Here is a 22,387-nt window from a genome sequence, read left to right as displayed (position 1 = left end):
GGAAAGGATGTAGTTCTTGATTTTGCTGCGTGTTGGAATCATCTGGGCTTTTTATAAAACACTGCTACTCCGACATTCTGACTTCAGTGGCATGCACTCAAACATCGTAGGAGATTCTAATGTGCACCAAAGCTTGGGGACCTGTGAAGCAGGAGGTAGCAGGAATGAGCACCTGATTCACAGTGGTTCTCACACTTGAGTGTGCATTGGAATCACCTGGAGAACTTAAGACACAGATGGCTAGGCTTTCTGTTTGATGACCATGTGGAGATGTGGGGATTGTGGTGCATTCCACGAGGGCAGGAAGCACCTCACCCTTTCCCACAAACTTTGTATGTACAAAGGCTGACCCAAGGCGTCTCTTCCATCTATCAGTTCCTGAGTTATACCCTTATATAATAAACTGGTGATTTGGTTACAAACACACAGATGGCTGAGTTTTGCCCCCAGAGAGTCAGTAGGTCTGTAATGCTGAGAATTTGCATTTCTTTCCAGTTTCCCAGCAATGCTGACAGTCACCGCCACTCACTGAGAACCACAGGCTCAAAAAGGCTCAGACTCGCTGAACCTGCCTAGGAGCCATGGGGCCCTGAGCAGTTGCTCAGTTGAAGAAGTCCCCTTTCTGCATTTATAACATGGGACAGCGATTGTGATAACCTCATGGGTCTCTGTGTGGATGAAACGAGATGGTGTTTGTAAGCTGCTGAGCACAGGGCTTGGTCTACAGGAAGTATGTCACCCACAGTGGACTTTGTGTTTCCCAGGCTGGGCTTTTGGCAGATCTTCCCTTATGTGTAATGATGCTGGTTGGTGAATGATGTTAAAGTGAGTTTCTGCTCCCACAGGCTCTACTTCCAGGCCTTCTGGAACAGGAGAACTGGGACACTCATGAACTATGAGTGCTCTGGGGTCCAGCAGGTAAGGGCCACACTTGGGGGCGCTGGCATATGTTTACCGATGACTCTTAATCAGAGCCTTCAGCCTAATGTGGGTGGCTGCGGGCTGTGAGCTAGGTAACAGCTCTCCTGCCCAAACTCCAGGTCACTCTCACATTCCAGACACATTTAGTGCAGTGAGTTGTGGTGGTTTTGGCATCACCATGGAAACCAAACTGCTAGGAGGGAGGTGGGAACAAGGCCCTAAATGGGCTCAGAAACCACAACAGGTGTCCTCCACATGGGGACTGGGGCTCTCCACAATGTCTTCTCTTTTTCTTATGAAATTCACCCAGAACTCTTTTCTGTGTACATGTACTTCCTTCCCTCATTTCACTGGGGAGGGAACTGAGGCTTGGCACGGATGCCCCTGCACATTCTAGTTCTCCTCCCTGGTGGATGGGATGCCCATGGAAGCCTGGGGCTCTGCAGGCAAACCACGGGCCTGCGCACAGTGTGGAGCACAGTAGCCAGTTGCCACCTTCCATAGCACACACGGACTCAATGCATGAATGTACTGGTGCTCCTCGATGGCTTCTCCAGGCCAAACCTTCCGGACTTTTTAGTACTTCTGAAGCTCCTTCTTTCCTTATTTCTTTTTAGAGTGGTACAAACCTAGCTAATATTTATTACTTCTACATGGTTTGAGGGTATAGTGCTCCTATTTCCATTTTATAGTTTGGGAAACGCTGTGAGTGGGGAGCAGGGATTTGGGATTGGCCTAGGAGATGGGAAGTGGGGTAGTTCACTTCATTTCAAGTTCTCTTTGGCCAGAGTGAAAATCTGCACATGCCCAGGGACCCCAGGGGTGAGAGCTGGGGTTTTCCCCTGCTTGCTGGACTGAGAACTGAATGAGAGAGAGAGAGTTAGAGAGGGTTAGAGTGGAGAGCCACAGGAGGTCATTGTGTTAGTTATTTCTACGTAAGGACACTGTTCCAGGGAAGGGAGTTGACTTGCACAGAGTCACAGAGGATGCTAGTAACAGAACAGAGCCTATAAACCTAGCCTCTTCCTTCCTTCCTCACCAGGACTCCTTCCACTCGGCCCTGATGCACTTCAGGCATTTACCTATGAGCTGCCTGCTGAGTGTCTATTATTCTTGTTTGATATTAACTTGATGACCCTGCTGTGATTGATGCAGGGAGGTAGAGCACAGTCCAGATAAACCCCCTGTAGGTGAGTAACACACAAGCTCCACAGGCACCATCTGTAGGACAATCATTGCAGGTATTGTGCTAGCTGCTTTAAGTAGCTGTATAGCATTTAAGCCTCACAACTCAAGGAGGCAGTTACTAGCATCCCCAGTGTACAGATCAGAGAAGTAAAGCAACTTGCCTAGGATCCCACAGCAGGCAGACAAGTTGCAGAGTGGAGATAAGAAGCCAGGTCTGGTTGATTTACCACAAATATTTGTCCTTCATTATACTCTATTGCTGCCTTTCTTTGCAGGCCAAGGAAGGTTCTGATTCAGAGAGGAAGCTATAAGCCACACCAAGACTGACTACCCACTGTCCACCCTACACCTTTGTCAACAGGTTTGGCTTTCTGGAAAAATAGGATTTCTCAGAAACAGGCTCATGTTATCACTGCTAAGACCACCATTTAACTAACACTGGTGTAAAAAGTGGAAGAAAACTTTCTATAAAGTATATTATTTCAAATATGAACTATCTGGCAGTTTGATTTCTCTTTTCATCATCAATATATGTAGTCACTTGGCTGAAGTTTTCCACATGTGTATGAAGGTTCCCTACATGCCTGTGCTTTCCCTCTTTCTGGGGACTGTGACAGAAAGGAGAGACAAAAGTTATTTTTAATTTGGTCACTGTACAAAAAAAAAGACTGTTTGTACCTTCCAGCAGCTAAGCCTATATGTATTTTCTCAGCAGGGCATTAATTACCTGACTCTGGGAATAGCCAGGTGGGCTGCTCGGCCTGTCGGAAGGCAATCGCTCATGGACACAGCAGGACTCAGGCTTCTGGGAGGAGCATCCTCCTTGTCCTCAATAAACTCAGACACAGGTACTGGGTGGGTAACTTGTTAAACACATTTATTGATTTCTTGACAGTAACCAAACACAGTGAATGACCATTATAAACAAGGAAAGAAAGGCATTCGTTTGTACTTCATGAGATCCGGCTGCACCTGGAGAGAAAAGACACCCCTTCCCAGAACTTACAAGGCAAAGTGCATTCCTTTAAGGGAGCATCATGGTGTGGGGGGAATGGCAGTTTTGAAACGCAAGAAATCTGTGGCCTGCTATCTCAGGCTGAAGCTCACCTTGTATGAATGATAGAGCCATGGAGTGGAATTAAAGTTCTACTTGCTTAGCAAATGCATTCCTGATTGCCACAAACTCAGTAAAAACTGGCTGCAAATGAACAAAACATGTAGATGCAGGAACAAGTGAAATCAAAGAATGTAGTGGCATGGAGCCAGGGGTTAGCCTGTAAGGAAGGAGAACAGACCAAAGCCAGAAAAATGAAATTAACCGTTAAACACATTTATTGAGCTGTTAACTAATAACCAAACACAATGTATGACCTTCGGAAAACAAGAAATGGCAAATGGATCAATTCTGGTCTTGGTGAATCCTACTACAGATATGTGACAAAGAGGGGAAATAATTCCATTTCTTTATAGTCTGCGGTGATGTATATACAATGTGTATCTCTTCAATGTCTGTCCTTTCCTTTTTAAATTTTTGAGTAAACAGAAGAATCATCATCTAGAAATAAGGGTCCTTGGCCAACTTTGTCCTGGTTCACCTGTCACCGGCAGCCTCAGAGGATCCTAGGACAATGTCTGGGATTGCTTGATGCCAAGAACGAAGTCTGCTTGATGTCGTCAGAGCTGTGTTCTCTTCTCTCTCTCTTTTGGAAGAATTTTGTATGTACAAAGGCTGAAAATCTCATTGGGGAGATTTATTAGTTCAGGAAAACAGTATCAAAATTGTAATCAGGTTAACTGGTTATTTTCTTCTAAGACCTTTTAGGAATGAGCCTTTTGTTTCTGACACTTGACTTTCCATCTTGGAGGTCATGTTAAGTGTGTACGTGCGTAGACATGTTGTGTGTATGTGTGCTTGTGTGTGTGTGTGTGTGAGTTAAGTGTGTGTGAGAGATGTGTTCCTCTGCCATGGTTTTGCAGACACTTTCATGAAGAAAGGGGCCAATCGGAAGAGTGAATGAGGCTTGAGGGAGGGAAGGAGAGAGAAGAAAGAAGGGGACATTCTAGGTTATGTCAGTTCACAGTTGTAGCATTTCACTGAGGTGGGATTCTTCTTGGCCTAGTTCCCTACTTGAGGAGCCATTCATTTACTGGAAAGAGAAAGAAAAATATAAACAAACATACAAACAACACAGAACAAGGCATAATTGAGTTAATTTACACACAGTTTGGGGGCATACACCAGAGAAGGAAGAGCTCTATAAATGCCTGCTTACTCGTATACGTCCCAACTATGCTCTCCGCTTCTGCAGGAATCTCTAGGGCCGAGCTGTCTAATACGGTTGTCATCAGTCACATGCGGCTACCATAAATTTAAATTAATTAAAATAAAGTAAAAAGTGTAGTTGCATCTTCATACAAGGTATTTCTGGTGTTCAATAGCCACATGTGGCTAGAAGCCACTATATTGGACAGTGTGGATATAGAGCATTTCCATAGTCACAGAACGTTCTAGTGGATGTCACCACTCCAGACCAGGGGTGGGCAAATGACAGCCCACAGGTCAAATCTAGCCCGTGATCTATTTTTGTAAATAAAGTTTTATTGGAACCAGCCACACCCATTCATTTATGTATTGTCCATGGCTGTTTTCATACAACAACAGCAAGTGTGGCAGAGATTGTATGGCTCACAAAAGGCTAAAATATTTACCATGTGGTCCTTTATAGAAAAAGTTTGCTGACCCCCTGCTCTAGATGGTAAGCTGTGTACAGATGGACTCATATCTGTCTTTATCACTGTGTTCTCATCACCTATCTAAGTGCCTGACACATAGTAGGTGTACGATAAATAGGCATCAAATAAAGAAGCCACAGTGTGTGAGTTGAGTATTTATTTGTCCGGTAGTTCTGGCTGGAAGGGAATAGAAAATGATAGTTTTGGTCCTCTGCATGTGTCTGAGAGAGAAAAAAAGAAAGAAGGAAGTATGGGGGAAGTAGGAGAGATGAAGCAGGGGCCCAAGAGGCAGCAGTGTAGCTGCTCCTAAAAGCTGCCTGGTAACATCCACAGACCTCATATTTGGAGCAGCACCTCATTGTTACGAAGGGCTTCCCGTCCAGTCTCCCATTTGCTCTGCATGACAAAGTAGAAGTATATAGGGCAGGGAGTGTCATGAAAGGAGCCAGGTCCCCAGGGGGAATGACTTGGCTGGGTTTGCATGGCTTGTTAATGGTGGAACCGGGCCTGGGACTCAGTGTCCTGCTTGATGAGCACATCTCCACAGCACTGTCCTGCATCCCCCTTCTTTTCCAGGCTGAGGGTGCACCATGACGACAACAGATACTTAGTGTGCAGGAGGGAAGAGAAAGGGCTGGTGTGTATGAGCGTGCATTAGTCACTTCTAGGGACATAGAGCTGGAAGGAGATTCATTCACACATGTTACCTCATTGGTTCCCAGTGGCCTGGTATCCAGAGTATTTGCTTACTTTCTGAGGGTGGGGGTAGGCGTGGGGTTCATTGCACACCCGTTGTGTAACTAACAGCTCTGATGCTTCTAACTGTCCTGTTCTAACAGATAACTTTGGGGAAATCAGCCTCTCTGGGCTCTTCTATATAGTGGCTATAAGAAGTCCATCCTGCCTGAAAGAGAAGGAATTTAAAGGTTTGGGCTTTATCTCTATCATCTCTATGTCTAGTCTGTCTCTGTCTATGATATAAAGACTTTCCCAGCAGAAAAGCACCATGCAAGTGGAAGATGGTGGTCTTATTATTGTCATTTATAATCATAATTCTTATATTGGGAAATAGCACCAGGCCTTTAAGAACAGGTCTAAGCAGGAAGACTGAGCTCCGGCCTGGGTCTCAGCCTCTGAACCACTGCACCCACCTCTGTACTGAAGCTTCTGGGCCCGGTTGTTTGGACAGTCCTTCCCCTGTAAACTGAAGTTGATATTGGTACGGATACAGCGGTTGTTGAGTGGCTGGACAGGCCTGAAGTTGTCACTCATGCTCAGGAAGATCTGAGACGGCTGATTCTGGCTGAGCAGGCGTAAGGAATGCATCTGAGGAGAGAGAAATAGCTGTGGGATCCACCCATCCTCTTACATGCACTAGGGAAGAAGTACCGTGGTGTAGATGGTGGCCAAGCAGGCACTACTAGCTGTCTGGGGAGGAGCTGGGAAAAGGGCCTCTGTTTCGTGGGTTCAGTTGTGCTGGAGGCCAACTGATGCAAGGAGGGGGCCTTGCTTCTGCCCCACTAGCTCGTGTATGTCATTTATTATCTTGTTCTCAAATACGTCTCAAGTCAGTCAAGGAGGAAATCCATCTAGGTGTTCTTCAGGGTCTCTTTTTTCTCTGACATCCTGTAGTTCAGTAATTTCCAATAATTCAGGGAGTTATTCAACAACATGGGTATTATCCAAACTGTAGTGACTGGCCCAGGGGTCAGACCTAAACCAAGCTGGATCATTTTGGCTGCTTTTCTGTGCATATCAGCACCGGGTGGCTGAACTACAACACGTGCAGTCACGTTCCACCACAGGACTGTGAAGCGAAGGAAGAACCTCCACGGGAGACAAGGACGCAGCAAATGTGCAAGAAGAGAGCAGAGAGAAGGGTGAATTCCTGACATCAAGAAGATCAATTTCAGATCTTAAATTCCAGAAGATGCCCCAGTATCTCTTGTCTAAATCCTTTTTCTAAGTGTTAGCTATCCAGAAGGGGTTGCTCATGACCAAAAGAATCCTAATCAATACAGATAGGAACAGACTTCAAACTGTTGGGTCGGAGTACATATCCTGTCAAGGAGATTGGATCTGCTTCCTTTGCTCATCTTTCCTTTGAGTTCTTACAGACTCTCATGGTCATAGAATGTCGGAACTGGTTCGGACTCATGCAATTTACTGTCCTCATTATAAAGAAGAGGAGTATTCATTTCATAAGAGTGGGTGACAGGCCTAGAAGTGCACAACAGACCGTTAGCAAAGCCGGCACCAAGAGGCCAGATGTCGTTCTCATCTAGTTCTGAGGAATCCTAGCCCCATGAGATGGTCTAAACAAATTCTCTACTCAAATTCAAATATGTTTTTGAAATGCTAAATATCATATTGCCTCCTTTGGCCACTGACTCATGTTGTATCATTTTAAAGATCCTGAAAAGTCTGCTGCTAATGAAATCTTTTTAACTTTTAAGAGATCCAGCCTTTTCAAGTGTATGTGATATATCATTTATTTTGCTCATTTGTTTTTTGAACACCATAGCTGTAGAGGACACTTTGGGAACCAACCTTGCTGTCTTTTCTCATTCAGACAGGTGGGATGTTTCTACATGAATTCATGGTAAGACTTTCGGATGCTGGTTCTTTAAACATAGGTGTGATGAGTTGAATTGTGTGCTCCCCAAATCCATAAATTGAAGGCTTAACTTCTAGCATCTCAGAATGTGACCTTATTTGGAAATAGGGTCATTACAGATGTAATTAAACAAGATGAGGTTATTGATGCAGGATCTAATCTGATTAGTATCTTGTGAAAAGGGGGATTTGGACAAAGACACACACACACAGGGACAATGCCACCTAAAGATGAAGGCAGAGTGGGGGGATCATTCCAGAAGCTAAGGGACACCAAAGTCTGCCAGCAAACAGAAGCCAGGGGAGAGGTGTGGAAGAGATTCGTCTTCATGTCCCTCAGAAGGAAGCAACACCTTGATCTAGGACTTAGAGCCTCCAGAACTGGGACACAACATACTTCTGTTGTTTAAGCCATCTAGTTTGTAGTACTTGGTTAAAGCAGTCTTCACAAACAAATACAATAGGCACCACACACCCAGCCAGTCATCACATCCTCTTCCCCATTAGCTAACAGGCCACAGAGACACTCACCTGCATCCTGGTGATATAGACAGGTTTGTTCATTATTATCCAACTTGCCGTCTCATAGCAGGGAGGGATAGTCATTGACCCGTCATAAGTAATGAAACTAGAGGTTTCTGGATACAGTTCCTCTATATTAAGTCCCTGTAGTAAATATGCGTCATCTAGAGAAGAAAATAAGACTTAAGGATTAGGTTTCTTGAGAAAGTATTGGTATTGCTGATCATAGATTTTTATTTCATATTCCAGAAGACTGTATCTGTCACAATAGGTACAATAACAAACAGTACCCCCAAAGCTCAATCATTTTAAACACCAAAGGATTATTTCTTGCTTGCAAACATGTTCTTCCTAGGTTGGCTAAGAGTTTTTTCCACTTATGGCCCCAAACCCTGGGACCCCGTTTCTTAGAGGAGCTGCCAGTCTAGACCCTTGTGCGTAGCAATGTTAGGAGGAAAAGTAAGCATGGTGAAGCATATGTTGACTCTTTAAGTGGCACTTGTCACTTCTGTTCACATTTTGGTAGCCAAATGAGTCGCATGGCCAACGCTGATGTCTGGGATTCAAGGAAGCGCATTTCTTCTGTAGGATGGGGCACTGAGTATTGGTGAACAGAAACGTGATCAACCACAGGACACAGGGAAGACCCAGTGCTGTGCTTTTGGTTTCTGAGACCTAGACCCATAGCATTATAGCCATATGAAATGCACAATTAAAGGCTTTAGGGCCTGTTGAAACATTGCCTGGTTACTATTCTCATTTATTAGCAGTGCTTAACTAAAACAACATTAAGAAAATACTTTCAGAAATAAAAATAAATCAGGCCAAATCCTGCCATGAGGTTCAACAGTTAAGTTTGCTTTTTTGTGGGTCTCATTTCAGGCCCATGTACATAGCCTTTCTCTGACATCTATTTGAGGTATTCACATTTACATACTTTTTGTTATTAAATATCCTTTTTCAATTACTAAAGTAATAGAAGTACATATCAGACTATATGGAAAAAAGAAGGAAAAGGAAAATAATAACAACCGCCATTATCCAAAACAATTGCCATTAGCATTTTGGTTTATTTCCTTCTGATTTTTTAATTCAATGCATTGGTTGTATTTTTATCAAAACTGTAATGTACTGGAACTTACAAATATCAGTAAATTTCAACAAACCTCTGCCCCTTTCCTCGTCTCCCTAGGATCCCTTCTCTTTGGCACACTTTTTTTCCCCTGGCTCCTGAAACACCGCACTTGGTATCCCTATTTCCCAGCCATTCCTTCTTGGGCTCTGCTGCTGCCTCTTGACTGCTGCCTGCTTCTCTCCATGCTGACATGTCCCGAGGATCAGTCCCAGGCTTTTCTTCTCTCACCACACTCTCCTTCTAATGTAGCCTGTCTGCATTCATGGCTTCCGCTGCCCTTATACCCCAGATCTCTGACTCTGCAGGCTGTGCACCCCCAGGTTTGCCGTGAGTGTCTACCCTGTGGATCCAGGAGGGCTGGAGAACATGTGGCGGGCCTACAACGTTGATGTTAGTGGGTGATGATGAGGGATGAGGCTGGTTGCCCCAGTGCCCCTAGATTCACGTATGTTCCCTCATCCACTTGTCTAACTCCCACTGGGAAAGGACTAACTCTTCAACGGTTGATATAAACTCTCAGGCTTAGTATTGTTCACATATAGTGGTAAAAGAGGATTTTCACATACAGCTGGAGCTTCATGGGTACTGCCTAGATAATAACATCCTCATTGACAAGAAACTGAAGATCAGAGAGGCAGAGTAACTTGCCCAAGGTCACAGAGCTAGCTGGTGACTGCAGACTGGAATGACTTCCAGACAGAGGTCACTCATTCATTCACCAACTGTTCACTGATGTTCAGCACTTCTTTATGCTGGGCACAGGGTTATGGTCTGGGATAGAGCAGTGAACAAAGTCCGTGCCATGCCTTCCCTCATTCTAGTTGAAGAGACAGACAACAAACGGCAAAATAAATATATGCAGACCCTAACAGCAGGTGGTGATGGGTGCACCTTGGCCCAGCCCCTACCTACCTCTCAATCCTCAGCACTGATGCTGCCAATACATTTTTCTGGGCAAAGGCCTCCTTCCTTCCTCATCTCTTCTTCCAGAAATTACTTACTAAGTTTCTCTGATAAGAGCCATCTTTGCCAAGGGAACTTGAATTTCCATGTTCTTTCCACTTGTCAACCAAATTAAGAACAAATCAACTGATCCAGTGGTTTGGAATGATGTAAATAAAAACCACTGTTTGCCTGCTCCATTTCAAACAGCCCCTCCCAGCCTCTGGCTGCTCTGGTGGGGTAACCGAACTTCTCCAGGGCTCAGTCCACAAAATACCCATGAGAGAGGGTTGGCCAGGCTGGATCTGGAGATCAACCCTGGGAGGAGTAACTTTCTTTCAATTTCTACTTAAATGTTTCCACTTTTCCATCAAGACACCAGGGGATCGGGACAAGCCCAAGAGTGATGCAGTGACTGGGACGTGTCTGGGCTGGGTCTGCACTGTGGCCTGTGTGCTCAGATGCTTCCACGACAAAGCCAGGTGCCCATGGCACTCACCAACACACTGGTCCTTGGGCGTTAGATCAGGCTTCAGCACAATGGGCTCACGATGAATATCCACCATTTGACTCTGTTTCTTTGGCCACTGATGTTTCAGGCACTAAGCTAGGTGTGGGTGAACAGGACTTAAGTGAATGCAGCAAAAGGAACCACAGAGACAGTGATATAGATCTGCACTGGGGACATTGAGAGGTTGTCACTTTTTCCTTGGTGTGGGACTTAGGAGAGTATTAATCGAGGAGCTGACCTGAACTGCATCTTTAATGATAGGTGGTAATCAGGGTGGGGTTGGCAGGGGGTGGCTGTCAAGGGCTCTGCAGACGTTCATGCTAGAAAAAAGAGCTAACGGTGGAGAGAGCTGTGCACACTCCCTGTGGCCAGAGAGTGAGTGGGTGAGGTGCAGGGGGAGGGGTGTTGTGAGAAATGAAGCTGGTGGGTCAGCACGGGCCACACCTGGGAGGTCCTTCTCTGTGCTGTTGGGAGTTTGAGCTTCATCCTGTAGGCATGTGGAACCACTGAAGGGTTTTAAGCAGGGGAGTAGCATGATCAGATTTGCACTTAATGATGCTTGCTCTGGTGGTGGTTTGGCCTGAAGATTAACATACTGAATGAGAGAAGGAAGCACTGGGCACATCTTTACTAAAGGTCAATGTGATTCGTTTAACCAAGCTTGCACGCAGAGCATATTGGGTACTCTAGCATGCCACTATTATTGTATTTTATTTTATTTGGGGTGGTGGGGAGGAGGGAAGAAGGAGGTGGTAGAATGAGGGGCACTCCAGGCATGACTGAAGTAAAGAAAAAGAACATTTATGTTTCTCTGAAACTATAACAAGCCTTTATGTTGCATCCACATTTAAAGAAAGGGCTGGGGTGTGGGGGACAGGCTAGGAGCAAGAGGCGGTGTTCATGGATTTAGACCACACGGGAAGATAACAACGTGCTTCTAAATCACTGTTGCACTGACATCCCACACTCGTCCTGCTGTGGTCCTGCCAGGAGATTCCGCTTCATCCACGTCCCCTTCGAGATGCAACAGCATCAGAGAACGTGGGCGGCTTCTACCCTCCCCTCCCCCGACGTTCATTTGCTGCTTTGTTCTTTCCTTGAATCTTGATAATATTCATACTTCACCTTTCGCCCTTTTTATTTCCTCACGCTACAGAACTTGGGAAGACCCAGTGTGAACAGGGTGGACTTCAGCCTCAGACCTGAGTTTGAGCGCTGACTCTGCTGCTCACCGTCCGTGCGACGTTGGATGTGCAGGCGGCCAGCGGAACCTCCGTTTCCACAGCAGCAGTATGCAGATGGTGGGGGTAGGCTGAGGGCTGGATGTCTGTGTCCCCCCCAAGTTCACAGGCTGAAGTCCTGACCCACACTGCGACAGGATTAGGAGGTGGGGCCTTTGGGAGCTGATTAGGTAGCGAGCGTGAGGTCCTCATGATGGCATTAGTGCCCTTATAAAAGGGGCTCCAAAGAGCTCTCTCGGCCCTTCTGCCATGTGAGGTGTGATGATACAAGAATTGCGCAACCCAGAAGAGGGCCCTCACCAGAACCCAGCCATGCTGGCACCCTGATCTCGGATTTTCAGCCGCCGGAACTATGAGAGGTAAATTTCTGCTGTTTATAAGCTACCCGTCTATGCTACGGTACTTCATCATAGCAACCTGAGCTAAGATAGAGTCCTTGCCTCACAGAGTTTTGAGGAACAAAAGAGATGACACTTTTCAAGCGCTTGGCACACGGCGCAGCCTTCGGTAAGCATACATCGCTGTCTCTCCTTCCTTCCTGCAGCATCGCTGCCTGGCTTATGGGGCTGACCGCTGCCTCCTGGCTCACCCCAGCTGGGTTAGTGCCTTCCTTCTTCACCACAGTTACTAAATTAGCTTGACAATAATAACTAATTATTTGAATGTCACCACTAAGCTGGAGCTTGGGATAAGGGTTCCCATCTCTCATTGTTGTATCCCCAAGCCCCAGCGTGGAGTCCACCACATACAGGGCGCAACAAACATTAGAGGAATGAATGAAATGGTTTCTCTACCGCAGCTCCACCTGCTGGTGGGGCTGGACGGAAACTAAGGTAGGAAGAGGCACTATCTGTCAGATGACGGGGAAAAAATCTGAGGCTCCAGTCCGTACCATTAGTGTAAATATATGCTGCCCACCTCTACCGCCATATATATCATATCTCAGGATATCAGGCTGAGACAGCCTGTTGCCTGTATCCACATGGCGTGACTGTTTCTACACCACAGGCCTATCCCCCCACATTTACATTGCTGAAATCGGATGCATTTAACATGTAATGTTTTCCTCATGACTCACCTCTCTGCCTGAAAGGCTGCCGGCACATCAGCGTTTTCTCTTTTAGGGAATGCACTTTGAGAATCACAGGCTACCGGTTAACATCTTTTCTCCCTAAAGAGACTTACTTGGTGTAGTTGGGAGGACAGAGGCAAGCAAGAATGTGGGCAAACGCAGCGGCCTTCAGCTCTAGTTTCAGGGAGCACTGGGGTGTCTTCTAGAGCTGACAAGGCCAGGAACTAATCACCCACAGACTGTCCTGTCCACGCAGCAGCCAGCCGCCAGCCACTGGTTTGTGCATGTCCGTGTCATCCTCTGAGTGTTAACAGATAGAAAGAAGCTAAGAACTAAGGCACTGGAAGGTTGATTCTGCTTTCTAAATTCTCCTGGCTCTATTAATCAGTAAGGATGGCAGAGATCTAGGGGTCACAGTTTTTATGAATAGGGAGATACAAATTTGGGGTGAAGTTCAGAGGTCAGTGGGGTGATCACACATGCCTCTGCTTGCTTTAAGGATATTTATTGAAAGGAAGTGATGGCAGAAGGTCAGACTTTCATGGATAATTTTATAAAGAACTATTGTCTCTCTATCATCTATCTTCATCATCATCACCATCATTGTCTCTCATGTGAGGGCATGTCTATAATCTATCATCTATTTATCTTATCTATCACCTATCTATGTCTATCATCTATCTATCTATCTATCATCTATCTATCTATCTATCTATCTATCTATCTATCTATCTATCTATCTATCATCTATCTATCATCATCTAACATCATCTATCACCATCATATGAAAGTATAATGTGTAGAGGGCAAAGCTATAGACTTCAAGAAGGAGTCTTAATTCAAGTCTAAGTTCTAATTGTAGCTTTGCCAGTTCCTTCATGGGTATGTCATGTATGTCTTAGTATGGGCCCCAGACATTCTGGATAATTGTTAAAGCCAACCTCAGCTCAAAAAAAAAAATCTATAGTCTCAAAAGCTAAGCAAGCTTATGTAGACAAATTTATCTTCAGTAGGTCAAATTTTTGGCATGACAGTGTTGTCATTTTTACGTGTTGGCTATATTATTATCATATAGGAAGACCCCTTGGATGATCAGTAGGTATCGGATAGTTATGCAGTTTAGAGAGCAATTTTATTCTTTCAAATGACTGCAGAAATTGACAGCTTTGTTCTTGATTTTATGACATACTTTTGCTAAATCTATGATATATGTTATACTGAGTTCTTAGTCAGGGACAACTCCCAAGCTGACCTTTTTTTTTTTTTAAGAGAAACACACTGTGATGAAATGCCTCGACCACATAGTGGAGGACTCTTTCCCTCAGCCTAGCTTCAAAGGCAGCCTGCTTTAACTGCACTGTGTTGACTTATGTGGACCACCGATGAGATTCAACATCACCCGGCTTCCTGCTTATGAAGTTCCCATTCAAAGAGAATGACAGTGAGAAAAAAGCCTGGCAGTTCCAGAGATCAATACCGGACTTGCTTCTGATCAATATGGAACCATTTGGCAATTTTCTCATATGGAATGACATTTCCTCTTGAAATCTGAGGCAAATTAAACCTAAATGAAAAAAGGCAATTACTGAAGGATAAAGTAATATGATTTTTTTTTTTGTTTTTGTTTTACACAAGCAATAAAGGAAAAAAAAGCGCCTCTGAGAATTGGATTCACAGAGGCTAGCCGCTCCTTTTCTGTTCCTGGCTTACTTGAGGTACCACTTAGCTTGCAGTGTGGGAAGCGGTGTGATGCATTTCTCATTTTGTGAAAACATTTCCAAAGCCCTTCCTTTGGAATGAAAGTACAAGTTCAATTAAGCATAGAGAAAGACACCAGGAGCAATATGCTTAAACTCCTTGGTGATATTTCATCACATTTAACACCGCATCCCTCAAAGGAGCGGGCGGGCACACTTCCCAAGGAACTGAGAAGGAGCAGCAGTTACAAGTTGTTCTCTGTCTGTCTAACCATTCATCTTATAGCTGAGGTTAGGGTAGGAGGCTAAAGCAAATTATAAACAGGTGCGATGGAAAAGAAATGTTTTAAGGGGCTGAGTGTCAGAATACCGTGTTTAAAAGGGCTCCAAATGTCTTCAGTTGTGTGCTTTTATTTCCTCAAGGAAATAGATCAAGACAATAGCCAGATCTTTAAAAATTTGGAATCTGTGATCTCTTGAATTCTTATTGGGCTGAAGGTCATCATTGCGTTTACTACCTACAAAATGAACGGGGTACGTGACACTGACAGAGAAGGAAGCTAGCAAAAGGATATACCCACGAAGCACATGGGCAGAAAACAGTTCATTTATATGCAGCGTTCTAGTAACTACTCCCTCTCGCCCATTTAAGAAGGCTCTTTGCACTCCATTAGTTACTGCTTTCACCACTTGAAAACATTGTAAAAATCTCTATTTAAAAAATTACGCTAGCTGGACAAAATCAGGTGGATACTACAATGGTAAGAATGTTATCTTTTCTGCAACTGGGACTGTGCCTGCTAATTAATTAACACAAGGTAAAAAAAAAAATGGAGGTATATTGATGTTATTCCTGTAAATTATTTTAAAAAATTAAAATACTTTGAATAAATTACTGATATCTCCTCCATTCAGAAAATCCATTTTTCAGTGTCACAATTTCAGGTCTTGACCCTCAATCTGTTGAAGGGGAATTTAACTTTAATAAAATGGATTTTCTTTAGAAGACTTTCTAAATTCAGGTTGAAATTAACTCAGGCTTGTTTCTTCCATTGTCGGTCTGTGTTTGTGAGAGTGTTTTATAAGATTTTCTCAGACACAGGAAATCCAAGCGTCCAGAGAAAGTAGCAGAACTCCACTGGGCCATCACCATCACTGCACGGATTCCCACACAGGGGCTGTGCTTCATTTAAAGTAAGCCAAGTCTGTGGCTGTGTGCCCAGTATTGTATTCACCTTGAATATTATTTGCTATCAAGGTGACCTGCCTCCCACTCTGCAGGCAGCTGGATTTGACCACCACGTACTGTAGAGCAATTCAGGAACATACAAAATTATGCCCTAGTTTACACCAGTCATTGTCTGGACAACCGACTCATTACCCCGTTTAATCCTCACTCCAGCCCTCTCAACATCAGTGTTAATATCCACATTTTACTGATGAGGAAATTATCTCAGAGATGTTAAGACACTTGCCTGAAGTTACACAGTAAAGGAAGTGGTAGAGCCAGGAGCCCTGCCTAGCTCCACTTAGTTCCATCTCTTGTCACTCGAATACACCGCTTTCCATAAGTATGGTGATTTCACCAGCAAGGTAACTGGCTTCCAAAACTCCCAGTCCTTTTGGCAAGATTCTCCCTCTTTCCTCATATTCCTTGGCATTGATCTTAACTGGCTCAATAGAATGATTTTGCACAATTGCTTTCTCCCCCTAGTCGTCTGATCTACGCTCAGACCACGCAAGTGGACTGCGTCCCGAATGGCTGCCGTCCTGCAGTGATTCCACCCCATGGTTCTGTACTTGCTCCTGCCTCCTTGCACCTCCCCAGCTGGTTGGTGAGACAGGCACACTGGAGCGTCTTCCACGGTGGGCTTCAAGAGATACCTTTAGAAGTGATTTACAACCCTAAGTCATGGGGATCTGAGCTGTTCTTTCAAGAGTGAGAACGTCCGGCCTCTCTTCTCTGTTTGCACTCGCTCGTGATTTCACCCAGGTTTAAATGACATCTGGATCCCAGCGAGGTCCATATTTGTACCTCCAATTCTCTCTCCTGAAATCTGGACTCACATATTCTGCTGCCTAGTCCACATCTCTTCCTGGATGCCCAATAGACACATCAAACTAAACATCTGTGAAACTTCTGATTCCCTTTGTACCACAAAGATGCTTCACCCACATGCTTGGTTGATGGCAGTGCCTTCCTTCCAGCTGCTCAGGTGAACAGCCTTATGCTCATCCTCGACTCCTGTCTTTTTCTCCTATCACACAGTTGATCTATCAAGAAATCTCCTGGCTCTTCCTTTGAAATACCCTAGTCATCTCTCACTGCCTCCCCGTAGCCTGGTCACGACCAACACCGTCTCATCATTTAGCTTGCAGCAGTCGCCTTCCAACATTTACCCTTGACCCTCTGTGGTCTAGTCTAGTCTCAACCAAGCCACCAGAATGAGCTTTTGTCAACAGATCATGTCACTCTCTGCTCACAGTCTCAGAGTGACTTCTCATTCTATGGCCTCCAAGGGAAAGACTGAAGGGAAGACTGACCCCATCCAGAACCAAGCTCTGTGCTTCCTTTGGGAACTCTGTGTGCCAATAAGGGCAGTGCCACTGCGTCCCTCAGGAGGACACTGATTTCCACTGCTAGCCCCAGGCCGGGGACAGGCAGGAGCGGCAGAGAGCTTAGGATGGGGTGAGCCTGAACGTTCAAAGTACCCGTGAGTTCTGTGGTTGCTTTATGTCCTTTCCAAGTAGAAACAAATGCAAAAAGCAGACATAGCTCCTCAAACTCAAAAAAGTTGGAATTAACAGAAAAACGTACATGACAAGTTTCATGTCATGTGAAAGTATCAGCATGATGACTAGTTTTAAGATCCCAGAGCCAAAACTTTCCTTGCTCCTTAGGGAGGTTGCGTGATAGGAAGGTAAGAGTATAGCAAAGTCCCCAGACGACCTATGTTTGATTCCTCCTTGTCCCACAATGGGTGAGTAGATTATTGTTCAGGAAGTGTTCACTCACTCCCAAACCCCACATCCTGGGGAGGGTTTTGATGTTGGGCTTGGCCAGGTCACTTGCTTTGGGTAAAGGAAAGTGGATAGACACGATCGTGTGTGTGTTTCAAGCCTCGGCCTGAAGTAACATCACATGTTTCTGATCACCAACAGCACCTGTCCTGGGTATCCATCTGATCCCAGAGAAATGAGAGTCTGGTGGAGCCAGGCTGCCCTGAAGACCTGCAGCTCAAGCAGGGCCACCCAGCCGACCCACAGGGCTGCAGTGAGAAGTCAATGCTTACGGTTGCATGCTTGTGTATTATGCAGAAGGTGCTGACTTTTACAGCCACTTACTAGATGTGTGTCCTTGTCACAGGGCTTCACTTCTTAGAGCCCTGGTTTCCTGTCTGTAAACCAGGCTTGTTGTCATATGTACTTGGAAGGTGGGCGCTTTGTGAGCACTAGGCAAGGTGCTGCACCTAAAGCTCTTGGCACAGAGCCTGGAGTGCAGAAGGGGCTCGTTAGCATCATTTTCATACTCTTACTGCCCGGCATGCTGCACAGTGGGTGCCATGTCTAAGGAAAGCGAGCTAGAGCTCTGCTGGGTGAAACTCAGGGTGGCAGCAGGAGAACAGGCTGGTTGAGGTCAGGTGTCCCCTGGTAGTGAGGCTGGCAGGCAGTGCGGGAGGCCACTATCCTTCTGTCTTGCTTAGAAGTAAGGAAGCAGGGTGCTCAGTTAGGCGCCCCTGGGCAGGTGGCATTCTCTCCCTCTCTGTTGCAGTTCAGGGGCCCCTCCTGCAGAGGCTCTGGAGAGACTTCACGGCTGCGTTCCCCACCCACAGCTGTGTCCCAGTGAATGAATCCTGTTTCAGGATGTCCCCGGCTTGCTGCCTGGCCAACCTTCGGCAGGCCGGGCTGCCTCAGGGAGGTTAGCAGAGGGCTGGCGCTTGCCTGCTGAGCAAATCAATCCCTTTCAGGCACAGTGTCCAGGCAAGGCAGTGTCTGGGCTGTGCCCACGCGCCAGGACTGTCATTATCCCTGCAGTATTCCTCTCTTAGGTGTGTGATAAAGGTGCCTCCAGGAACACCTCCATTATTCCCCGAATGTGAGAGCACAAAACACATGTGATTAGGGGGCCTAAAGCAGTTGTCTCTCCCCATATGAGGTCTTTATCCTGCTCCAGTTCCCTTTCTTTTTCCTTGGCCCTGACACATAGATGATGAGGGACAGAGACAGGTGCTCCTGCTTGCTTCTGTTTGCATCTCTAACGGTGTCTGTAGAGGCGATGAGGGCATTTCTTCAAAAACATTTCTTCTGTATAAACTCAGCGTGGCATCAAGATCCTTCAAGATCTGGCTCCAGCCATCTTTCAAGCCACTCCCTCTGTGCCTGTCACAGCTACCACAGGGGTCATCCATTCTCCTCAGTAATTCCGGCATCGCCAGTGTGTGTTGGGTTCATTGCTGGACGCTGAGCTAGAAGGCTGATGAGGGCAGAGTCCTCCCCTCGCACTCCTCATAGTCGTCTGGATGCCCTACTTGCCCTCTATGCTTGCAATGCCCTCCCTCCTTCTCTCCCTCCCTCCCTCCCTCTCTTTCTTTCTTTCTCTCTCCCTCTCTCTTTCCCCAGCAAATAGCCAGTCGTCTCTTCAGTCCTCATTTGAATGGCACCTGTTTCATGCAACTTTGCCATGTAATCCTCAGCAGATTTCCCAAAGAGTTCTTGCCATATTTTTAACATCGGACTTGTTATAAATCTTTATAATGCACTATGCTCTGTCTGTCTCCCCAGCATAAGAATGAAGACCTTCTGGACAGGAAATATGTTCTGTTGCTCTCTCCGTCTTGTGGCACCAAGGAGCCACTCAAGTATTTGCAGGGTGAGTGAGTAAGTGGATGAAGGTTGTGGGTTTTAACACTGCTGGTCACTTTAGCTATTAGCAAATGTGTCCTCCTCAGCTCCCATGGACATGATGGGGGTGGCAGTCAGCAGGGAAACCTAATTCAAAATAGATGAAGTTGAAGTGTCCCTTAGCCACAAAATGGTCATCCATCACTGGTCCCAACAAGACCAGTCACCCTGGCTATCCAGCCCCTATTTGCACCAGAATCAATACCGGCTCCCAAGGAAGGCCGCCTTCTGTAGCACAGAGCCACGTGGATGCCTTCAACTTCGGCAGCAGCCACATCATTTAACTGTAATCAGACCAACGCTGGGAATGGGCTGGGGAGGAAAGTCCCACTAATGACTGACTGTGCAGCTGGCAGTCTGTTAGATAGTGTGCTGGGGCTTAAGGTGTGACTTCACAGCTTTTCGGAGTCTCTAAACTGCAAATTCAAGATTATTTGAAGACATTTTATTTAAATCTCATGCTATTTAATCAAAAAAGTTAAAAGACTAATAGCATTTATGTGCAATTATAAAATATGCTATTTGCACATGAGACAGAAATGTCTTCCTTAGCTGAGCAATCTAAGTGTGCACTTAGGGAGGACTCCGTAGGTACTGAAGAAGAAGGCCAGGTGGTTCGGGGACAACACATTCTTCTAGGTGATGTCCATGTAGGTGGAGTGTGATTCCCCAGGTTCATTCATCACCCCCACTTCCCCACACCCCAGCCTCTTCATATGGAGTGACTTGGCAGGGAGCACCTGTGGGGAGGGCTGGTGTTTGGCCCATCTTTATATTGCAGGAGCCTCGCCTGGTGTCTGCCATGGGGCAGGTGTGCTGGGAATGTTTGCTGAGTGAGTGGAAGGGTTCTTCATCCTCTGTGTCGAGCAGACCGACTGAAAGCGTTCACTCTGCCTTTTCCCATCACCGTGGAGGCAGAAGCTGCAGACAAAGCTGAGCGCCTCTCTTGGAAGAGGTGCCAAGCGGATGTGGGATGCTGGAATGTTTGCATGCTGCCTTTTGCTTTTGGAAAATCATCATTGAACTATTGCTTGATTTAGAATCCTAGGCCCAGAAGGACCTTAGAAACCTGAAGTTCACCTTCACTTATAGATGAAGAAACAAAATCATAAGAGGATGTTCCTGCTAAGAGACAAAGTCAGGACTTGAATCCCACTTTCCTGCTCACTCCTTATTAGTTAAAAAGATTTCTTTCCTGAACTGACTTCTTTCATTTCTTGGTGTATTGGACTCTTCATTTCAGAGAACTGTTCCCCAATCTTGCAGCTTCTGGGATTGCCATGGGAGACGGCACCACCCTTTCCTCTCTTCTCATTTCAACTTTGCACTGTAGCCTCTTCTGCTTAAGGATTCTGGGGGTAAAACACTCTAGAAACCAAAAGAACTGGACAGAGTCCTTTAGATCAGTGGGTCACACATAGGAAGGGAGGAAAATGCCACCCTGCACCCACCCGGCAGGAAGACCAGCACACAGAGAGGGAGACCTGAGCCAGCTGAGGGCCTCTGGAAGTGCTGAGGTTGGATCCGAGGTGCCCGGCAAATCTCCTTCAATCACATGATTGGCAAGCCCCGGATGTGGCCAGCTGACCCGGTGGAGTCTGTCAGTGAGTGTATAGCCCCCAGCTCATTACCAGTCCAGGGATAACAACGGCCATCATCATAATCATTATCGCCTAAGACAGGCGTGGATGACAAAGGCACCTCGGGGGCTTCCTTTTGAAATGAGCTGCTGCTTAGCCAATCCTGACTCTCCAGAGTGACTTTCTAGAAAATTAAAGGAACATGAAGTTGAAAGGGGCCCTTGGAGATCATCAGTTATGGCTTTCTGCCTTCAGACAGGACTAACTGTTACCGAATCATTGCTGTATAGGAAATTGAACCAAACTTACTTTTATATGTTATTCTTGTGATAGTATCTCTGTTGAGCATTCGATTGAGAAATGGGTTTGATGAATCAGAAACCTAGGAGAGAAAAGAAAATATTAATGACTGGGCAGTACTATCCTCCATGCATTCACTTACCCATTCATATTGCCTATGTGCCTACCATGTGCCAAACACTGTGATGGCTGGAAATTCAGAGATCAAATGTACAGATCTGTTCTCAAGAAACCCAAGTCTAGAAGAAGAGAGGTCAGTAAGCAAATGGTTATAATATAGTGTGAAGAGTGCTATGATAGAGTCACGGGTGTGATGATAGTAGAGGAAGACCACCCATATGGGGATCTGGGGACCTAAGGCATGAGCTGAGTCTGGAAGGATGGGTGCAAGTCAGAGGAGCTGTGCATGGGTGGACATTGGGGCGTGAGAGCTAGGACTTCACTGCAGCTGCAGCTGAGGGTACGGGAGGGGTTGGGGAGGGAGGCTAGAGAGGAAGGAAGGGGCTGGCTCATGGCAGGCTTTCAGCATCACATTAGGACATTTAAACTTTATTCTATAGGAATGGGGAGCCACCATACAAAGGGTTTTAAACGGGGTAGGAAGTGACATTTCAGGAAAGGAAGAGTTATCTAAATAGAAAGTGAGAGAGAACGAGTACTCAGAACATAAGCATCAGGAGATGAAAAAAATCATAGAACCTTGTTAATACTGCTCATTATTACATGAATTGAATATATCATAAATCATGTCATTGAGCTAATTAATCATCCATCTATGCATGCATCCGTCCATGCATCCATACATCTAATAACTATTTACCAAGTGCCTATTAGGGGCCAAACTTTGTATTAGATGTTCAGAGATCAGTTCCCATTTTATGCTCATGTGCTTAGGTCTCTAAATTCCTTCTTTGGGAGAAGAAGCCAAGCTTCAAGGGGCTTAAGCCAGGCGATCACTGTTTGGAGACTGTGACAGGCCCCCACATAACTGTACACTGTTTGCTGAACAACTCTCCCTTTACTCAGC

The 22,387-nt window shown here is 45.7% G+C and overlaps 1 protein-coding gene across 1 annotated transcript in view; it reads right to left on the bottom strand.

Annotated features, from left to right (window-relative positions):
* Positions 1-2,969: 2,969 nt before the first annotated feature.
* Positions 2,970-22,387, bottom strand: part of CA10 (carbonic anhydrase 10) — a 454,967-nt gene continuing 435,549 nt past the window's right edge. Inside the window, exons 6-9 of the mRNA XM_036879814.2 lie at positions 21,370-21,442; positions 7,990-8,144; positions 5,994-6,168; positions 2,970-4,256 (exon numbers count right to left, since the gene is read on the bottom strand). Coding sequence (XP_036735709.1) covers positions 4,234-4,256; positions 5,994-6,168; positions 7,990-8,144; positions 21,370-21,442 — 426 coding nt within the window. The 3' untranslated portion in view covers positions 2,970-4,233. The remainder of the gene's footprint in view (positions 4,257-5,993; positions 6,169-7,989; positions 8,145-21,369; positions 21,443-22,387) is intronic.

Source organism: Manis pentadactyla, chromosome 4 (assembly GCF_030020395.1).
Source record: "Manis pentadactyla isolate mManPen7 chromosome 4, mManPen7.hap1, whole genome shotgun sequence".
In the NCBI taxonomy this organism is placed as follows: domain Eukaryota; kingdom Metazoa; phylum Chordata; class Mammalia; order Pholidota; family Manidae; genus Manis; species Manis pentadactyla.
This window is presented reverse-complemented; position numbering and strand designations above follow the sequence as displayed.